Source organism: Indicator indicator, chromosome 29, assembly GCF_027791375.1.
Source record: "Indicator indicator isolate 239-I01 chromosome 29, UM_Iind_1.1, whole genome shotgun sequence".
NCBI lineage: Eukaryota > Metazoa > Chordata > Aves > Piciformes > Indicatoridae > Indicator > Indicator indicator.
This window is the reverse complement of record NC_072038.1, coordinates 13,094,310-13,102,121: the sequence shown is the minus strand read 5'-3', so window position 1 is coordinate 13,102,121 and position 7,812 is coordinate 13,094,310. Positions and strand designations below refer to the sequence as shown.

Here is a 7,812-nt window from a genome sequence, read left to right as displayed (position 1 = left end):
ATCGTGCCCCTGCCCAGCCCGGGGGCGACCTGCTGCGGACGGTTTGACCCTTCGCGAGAAGCCGGGGGGCTCAGCGGGTGGTGAACCACATGCGCTGAGCGCAGCAGCACTGTCTTCGCTCGCTAGAACTGGGGGGCATGGCGGGGGAAACCCTGCAGCAGGGCGAGGGAGATCTCGGGCAGATCTTGCCGGCGCAGCAGCGACGAGCGCAGCCGCGACACCGGGAAGAGCGCTGAACCCTCGGCTACTGGGGACCTCGATCCCGGTACCAGCTCCTGCTGCCTTCGGCACCTTGGCCCCGGCGGCCCTCCTTCGCCTGCGGCTCCTGCCGTCAGGTTTCCCTCTGCCCTGTCATTTTCCCATTCCTGCCCCATCTCCCCTCTCTCCTGGTGCTGCAGTGAGGTCTGCTTCCGTCTAACGCAGCGCAGGGCTCCCTCTTTCCCCGCCTCAGCCGTCGCAGATCCCCGTGTTCCGCCCAGGCGCCTCATGGACAAGGCGGAACCGAGCCCAAACCCCTCCGGGTAGGTGCGCCCCATCCAGCCCCGCCGCCGCGCGGGGGTACTGTGCCGAGGGACCGTGCCGAAAAACCGTGCCTACCCGTCCAGCTGTGCTGCCCGTACGGGCACCCACATCAGCCAATAGGGAGGCACGCAGCTGCCGTGGGCGAGGTCCCCATTGGCGGCAGGGGGAGGAGGAGCCGGGACTTGAAGTTGGAGTGAGGGATCCAGCTGTGCGGAGCGTTTGGCTCTGCGCGGCTGCTCGAGGAGCATCCTCTGCTCCCCGTCTCCGGAGCACCGGGCAGCCGATGGGGAGCGGAGGGGGCAGGTAGAAACGCTAAGGCGGCCCGCCCTGCGGGTGGGGGCCAGCACTGGCAGCGGGGTCCGCCTCGCCGCGGCCTTACCTCCTCCCTGCCCGCGGCTCGCCCGGTTCGGGCCCCCGGAGGCACGGCGAGGAGGAGCTACGGGGCCCGCAGACGGCAGGGCAGAGTGAGGGGGGCGGCCCGGCCCCGGCGGGGGGGCGAGTCAGCGGCTCGCCCGGCCATGCCACCCCGGCGCTGAAGCCGCCCTGCCGCAGCCCCCAGCCCCCCAGCATGGCCGCGCCCCTTTAGGTTCTTCCCCTACGGCTTGCCCCGCGTCGCCCTGGCTTTCCCTGGGGCTGCCGGCCGGAGGATGGACCAGGATGGACCGCGACCGGCCGAGGAGGAGCTGGAGCCAGGCAGAGCCAAGACTTTCATCCGCCTTAACGACCTGTCCGGGACCGGGGTCCGTCCGGGGCAGGGGGACAGGGAGCCGGGCAGCGGCGGCTCGGAGGCTGAGGGGCTGCCCTACCCGGCCCTGGCCCCCGTCGTCTTCTTCTACCTGAGCCAGGAGAGCCGACCGCGGAGCTGGTGCCTCCGCCTGGTCTGTAACCCGTATCCTTTGCAGGTGCTCGGAGGCGAGGTAAGCCCCGAAATCCCCCTCCCCTCTCCCCCCCGGAGCGGCGGGTAAGGCGAGGGTCACCTCTCGGCTAGAGCCCGGCAGGTAATGGGGAAACAGCCGGGTGCGGGCGGGGGGGATACTCATCGCCTTCTGTCTCTGGGGTGGGGGTACCCAGGGGCAGTGCTCGTCCTCTCTCCGGTGCACGGCCGGGAAGTTTTCAGGGCTGTTGCAGGGTGCTCGACGCTCCCCGGCTGTGCGGGATTGTGGGGAGCTCCCCATCCCGAGCCACCCCGCCGCGATGCCCAGGCTCCCACGGGCAGTCGGGGTGGGAGCCCCGGGGCGACCCTTCCTCACCTGGGGCTTGTCCGCCTCTGATGCCCACACTTCTTCCAGCACGCCGAGGGACCTTGACCCCAGGCTTCCCACCTTGCAGAGTCGTTCTTTCTGCCCAAGCCCGTTACTCGCCCGTTTTAGGCTCTCCGGTTCTTTTCACGAGGGTTTTAACGGGTGAGGCAGTGGCACTGGGCGGGGGCTGCTTTGCTGCCTGGCTCCGTGGTCCCTAAGTAATTCACGGTGTGCTAGGCCAGTCGAAGGGCCGCTTTCAGCTGTCTCTGGGGGTGTGTTTGCTTGGAGAGGTTTGGGCAAGGCGGGAAACGCGATCCTCAAGAGTGTGCATCGGGCAAGGCTGGTGCTCACCTGGTACTCAGGTGAGCTGTGACCCCACGAAGGAGCCTGGCCTCCTTCCAAACTCCCTGTCTGCTCCAGCACAACCTCTGTATCTGAGCTGCTTTAGTCAAGTTTAAGCTTTTACAAGAAATGGGGGAGAGAAATGGAAAAGACAAAAGAAAAATTGATTTTTGCTATGGTTTTGGTGCTTTTAAAGCTTTCCTTGGAGTTATAACCAGGACATGGTTTGTAACATCTCAAGTGTTCTGCCAGCCTCAAACTCGAATTCCATTTATTATTTGCAAAACAAACCCCCAAAATCAATTAAACTGCATCAGTGTGGCTCCAGTGGGCAGCTACTGCCTGCCTGAGTGGAAAGTGTCCAGGTCTGTGCCACTCTGCGAGTGTGAGAGGCAAGAAGAGTACACATGGGCAGCAGAGCCACATCTGGAGTGCAAGAGGCTGTGTGATAGCGGGGAGGACATGTTCCATGGTACAGAGGGACAGGATACCTTCCTCTGCTCCTGCCGTGTGTGAACTGTTAGGAATCACCTTGGCTGAGGTTGGTGTGCCTGGGAGGAGTGGGGAGGGTTCGCTGGAGTTGCGAATATTGTTTTACTTGAGATTCAACAATGATTTATCAGACACAGGCTGCCTTCTTTCCTAAAATGTCTCCCGGGAGGGGAAACCCAAGATTTCTCTTCCCAGTCATGAATGCTCCCAGGTTTTTCCCCCGAGATCTCTCACACCAGTTAAACAGTTCAAAGCTGCGTTTATTTAAGCGTCTTAGGAGATCTCGCAACTTTGTGAAGCCTTCTGTTTTGGGAAGAAGTGACAGGCTGCAAATCAGAGTGTTCTTATTGCATACTATGACTGATTTAAATATATTTTGAAGTCTTGTCTTTGTTTTCCTCCTTCCTAATGATGTTGTTTTGAAGCAGCTGTGAACACCTGCATGATGTTACCTATTTTCAGTAAAATCCCCCACTCCAGTAATGGCTCACAATATGTCTCTTTCTCCATAGCTACAAATATGAGCAGATTAACTTTTGTCCTTGGAAAATTAGTGGTGATGTGGGCACCTGCAAGCACTACTGTGAGCAGGGGATGAGCATTAGCTGCATCCCTGCAAGCTGGGATTTTCCTTGTCGCTAATTTTTCCACTCATTATGGACACTGAAAGATGCTTGCCAGGAGCCCTGGGGCCACAGGGAACGATGTTGCTGGTCTCAGAGTTGTGTGTCTGCATGTGGCTGTTTGTTTTCAGGGTTACTGACCCAGAATTGGGAAGTTTACTTAAAAACAACACCAAAAAGGTGATTTAGCCTATGGCTGAGAGAGATGCAGTGGCCAGCTTGGCACCCACACTGTGTCCCACCGCTTTGTCAGGCTGTTCAACAGAGCAGCATCAGAGCTCTCTGCAGCTCAAGTGTTGGAGCTGAGCCCATCACTTATTTATATTTATTACCTTTTTTTTGTTAGTGTGGTGGTCTAATAAAGCAGCCTTTCGAGGAATCATGCCCTGGTGATAAAACCATGTAATCATGTTGGTGGAAAGTCTTTGTTGCCACCAGCTGCCCTGGAGAGGTGTGACAATGCTTGTGATCATGTGGCTGGTGACTCCTACTCCAGACCCTGAGGGATTGTGTCTTCTGCTGCTCTCTCAGGTGGTTTTAGCTTTCTGTGGGTGAGGCTGGCTACCCATGCAGAAGCTGGATGGGAAGGCTCTCGTTTGAGCTGTGCCTGTGGAGATGCAGAGCATGCTGGCTTGGCAGGGAACTTTTGCAGTGCGCTAATCTGATAAATTTTGCTGTTGATGGAGCATTGGGAGGAGGTGCTGGGGCTGCTCGTGCACCTGCAGCTCCCTTGCCTGCCCCAGAAAGGATGGATTGTGACCAGAGGGTGCAGCAGGAGCCCCTGGGATGCTGCTCTCCATCTTTCTCTGGGCAGCTTCCATGATTGGTAGCAGAGACCAGGATGTGGGGTTAGGGGTAGGGCAATGGCTGACATGTCAGGGCCAGCAAGGATGCAGTCATGCGTCAATGGTTTGTCAGGCTTTTCTACCATGTTTCCATTCAGAACATCTTCTGCCTGGGCCAGGGATGTTTTTCCTTGCTGTCCTGTGCTCCTGCTCCCACTCTTTCTTAGGGCTAGAAAGAGGTCATGAAGTTTGTCCTGATCCAGAAATACTCCAGAACCTGAAATCTTGGGATTTTAACCTTAAACTCCATCAGTCTTGCAGAGCTGTGCTCCTCTTCCACTCTGTCATGGGCTCTGAGTGAAAACCTTTCTGAGTGCTGCAAGGACCTGAGCTGGGATGAGCCTGGTTTCCCCCCATCATGTTCCCAAATAACTCTGGGATGAAAGGTGCTGCCTGGGGTGAGGACTGCCTGGGTCAAAAGGACATGGGATGTGGGTGGGATGTGTTTAAAAGTCATAGTGCTAGAGCTATGGGCTAGTGCCTGGGAAGGGCTGTGGTGTCAGGCAGAGTGTCCTGGTGTGTGTGCTGGCAAGGCAGCAAGAGGAGAAACTGGCATCTCACGGTGGGAGGAAAAGGAGGCAAGCTGGTTACTTGACTTTCACTTATAAAATGAAAGCGCCATGAAGGCTGGGAGGATGAAAGGCTGCAGCAGGGTCTGTGCCAGGCTGCTCCTCTGATCAGAGACAAGAAATGAGGCTATTTCTTGAGGGTTTTGGAGTGATTGAAGAGCAGGGATGGAGAAAGTGGAGAGGATGCTACTGCTAAGTGTTAAAAGCTCTGAATAGGAAAATAGTAGTGTGGGTGAAGGGCCTGTGATCTCTATTGGAGTGCTGAAACCTGCCTCTTCCCCTGCACTCTGGCTACCTGTGCAGATCTGCTGCCTGGAGAGCAGCTCACCAGCAGTGGGGGGGCTAAAAGAAGCTGCTCAAAGGTGCTACTCTGGGGAGTTACCTCCAAACTGTTTGAAATCTTGTCTTTTCCTCCTGGTTTGGATGAAGGGCAGCCCTGTGAATACCCTTGCTACGGAGGAGAAATTTGGGTGGCACTGAGAGGAGTGTTGCTGCCTCACCTGGCTGTTCTTCTGCACAGTCCTCAGGATTTGGGTTTCAAAAATGGCTTTAGGGAAGAAACATCTGGATCTGGTCAGGGCACCCAACCCTGCCATTGGCCTGCAGTAAACCCCAGTGGGCTCATCCAGCAGCTGCCTTGCACGGCTCCTCTTGCTTGCCATTAGCAAGGGCCAGATGATCAAAGACCTTGTCCCAGGGAGCTGCTGAGTGTCCTTGTTCTTGCTGGAAGCTGGCAGAGCTGCAGATGGCTGTCAGCCTCCAAAAGTGGACCCAGAGCCTCTGGGGCCTCACGCCAAGACATAACTGAGGTCTGTGCTGGGTTGGCTCAAGGGATGTTGCGCTGGAGTTCAGTGCCTTATGGAAGGCAGTGCTGGGCCTGGCAAGGGGGCTGCTCAGCCCTCACCTGCTGAGCTCACCCTGAGCCTTTTGGGTTTGTATGCCAGCACCACTCCCTGCTGACCTGACCAGACCCAGCTGTCCTGAAGGGGCACATCCCTGTGTCCCACTGCACTGGAGCAGGGAGCCTCCTGTGTGCTGGGGATGAGAACCAAGCTTGCTGGGCTGTGGTTTGGCCTCCCTAGCGCCATCCTGTGGGGAAGCCCATGGCATGGGCAGGGGGTTAGCACAACCCCCATCACCTCAGCGGGTGTTTGGAGTCTTCAGTCCCTCCTTGGCTATGCTACCGTGTGTGGTGAGCCGGGTGTTGCGTGTGCTGGTGTTTAAAGGGTTCAGCTGTAGCACAGGGTTAGAAATAGATTTAGCAAAAGGGCGTGCTTTGAGGGGAGGATGCATGGAGCCTCTTTTAAGCTTCAGTGCATTTGTTCCAATCCCACTTTGGAGTTTAATAAGGGAAAAAGCTTTGATTTGAGAGGTTAGAGATGAAAAGGATCTTGTTTTCTTAAAAAACAAAACACCAAATCACAAAAGAGTCAGAATTTGTTTGCTTCACCAGTGTCTCATCTGTCCCAGGGCACCAGAACCTGATGCCAGGCTCAGGGAAGTCCTGCAGCCCCTTGGCCTCCCCACGTGGAGTGGAACAGCCTGCTGCTGCCCAAGGCAGGTGCTGGTACATCCCTGGGCTCAAGTCAGCTCCTGTGTGAGAAGAGAAGTCGGAGCCATTGCTTTTTTAGCAAGGGCTGCACGAGGCTGCAGTGGTTATTTCCCTCTTCCCAGGGAAATGGAAAGCCTCTTCCCTGCTGTTCCCAAATCTTTTGGGAGCTCAGCAGGAGCAGCTGGTGGGATTTACCTCCCGGAGCTGGGCACATCCCTGTGCTTCCTGCCTCCCAAGCAGAGCAGGAGCCACCCAGTCCTAATCTAGGTAACACACTGTACCTCACCAAAGATCTCTGGACTTGTCTACTGCCTGGCAGTGTCAGCAGCTGGGCACTTCCTTTGCTCCCTGCTTGTGTGTGTTTTTTAAGGAGATTCTTCTCTGAATCCTGTCTTCCAGGCTTTTGTGTCACATCTGGAAGTTTGTGTAGGAGTTTATCCAAGTGCTGGAGTGCAGAGAAGCTTTTTCTCATTTAAAATCATAGGCTGGTATTTTGATTGGGCTGGGGAGGGGGGAAAGGAAGGGGAGAGGGAAGCTGCCTGCCAAAAAGAAGACTGGAGCAGAGGAATCGTAATGACTTCCAGAAGTTTTCTTTCTTCCTTTCCCTCCCTCTCTCCCAGTGTGCAGACAAAAGGCTGGGCCTCATGCAGTTCATGGTTATGTCATCCTGGCATGGGGAGACCCAGTGGGGAGGGGGAGCCCCATCCAGCCCGGGGACTCTGCCGGGGGACAGCTCTGCTTTGGCTCCTTGTCGGAAATCCGGAACAAGGGCTCCCATGTGGGGCTGTCTCTGGAGACCTCTCATCTGGGGCCAGGAGCTCAGGCAGGGTGACTGGGAGTGGATTGCAGCCTCTTCCCAAGCCCCTCATGCCCAGAATGGTGGTAACTGGGGATGGGGCCAGACCACCCCAGCTGCCATCATCCATGGGGCCAATCTGTCTCCTGGCTGATCTGTGCAGACTTGCTGCTCTGGACTTGATTGGCTTTTGTGTTCTCTCTGCTGTTCAGTAGCGCTGAGTGTTGGAGCCAGTCTGGAAATGCCCAGGATTTTATGATGCATAGAAAAATGTCTGCTTTTTTCTGCCCCCACAGTCCCTGCAGATGTTTTGGCATCATGCTGAAAAATGCCTTTTTCCTATTTTTTGCCTTTTACTCTTTCACTTTTTTTCTGTGCAGAAAAGACCAAGTTATTAATTGCCCAAGTGTTATTTAGTGCTCCTTTTCTTTTTCTACAGTTTTGTTGGAAGGGAGCAAAACCTTTGGCCAAAATGAACTTCCCCGATAGCTGTTTTCACTTGGGTTATGAAATCCTTTTCCCTTGGAAGAGGAGCCTCAGGGAGCCTTTGCCCCTGGTGGCTTTGCTGGCCACTGTGGGTGGGGAGGAGGGTCAGGGGAAGTAGGGCCGTCCATGGGGAAAGAGCATCCGCATTCAGGCTGGGAGGGCCTTGAAGCTTTGCTGTGGTTTGGAGGGGGTTGAATTTCCTAGCTAATTAGGAGGCTTAAGTGTTTCTGGGTTTGTTAGGAGGCAAGACTGTGGCTTTCCCTTCCCTAGCACCTTGGCTCTCCGCTGATTGACCTAGATGTGAAATATTCCTTTTGGTTGGTGATGCACACGCAGGTTTCCCC

The 7,812-nt window shown here is 55.9% G+C and overlaps 1 protein-coding gene across 1 annotated transcript in view; it reads left to right on the top strand.

Moving 5' to 3' along the window:
• The first annotated feature begins 1,169 nt into the window (after positions 1-1,169).
• Positions 1,170-7,812, top strand: part of CACNA1G (calcium voltage-gated channel subunit alpha1 G) — a 130,215-nt gene continuing 123,572 nt past the window's right edge. Inside the window, exon 1 of the mRNA XM_054393724.1 lies at positions 1,170-1,411. Coding sequence (XP_054249699.1) covers positions 1,170-1,411 — 242 coding nt within the window. The remainder of the gene's footprint in view (positions 1,412-7,812) is intronic.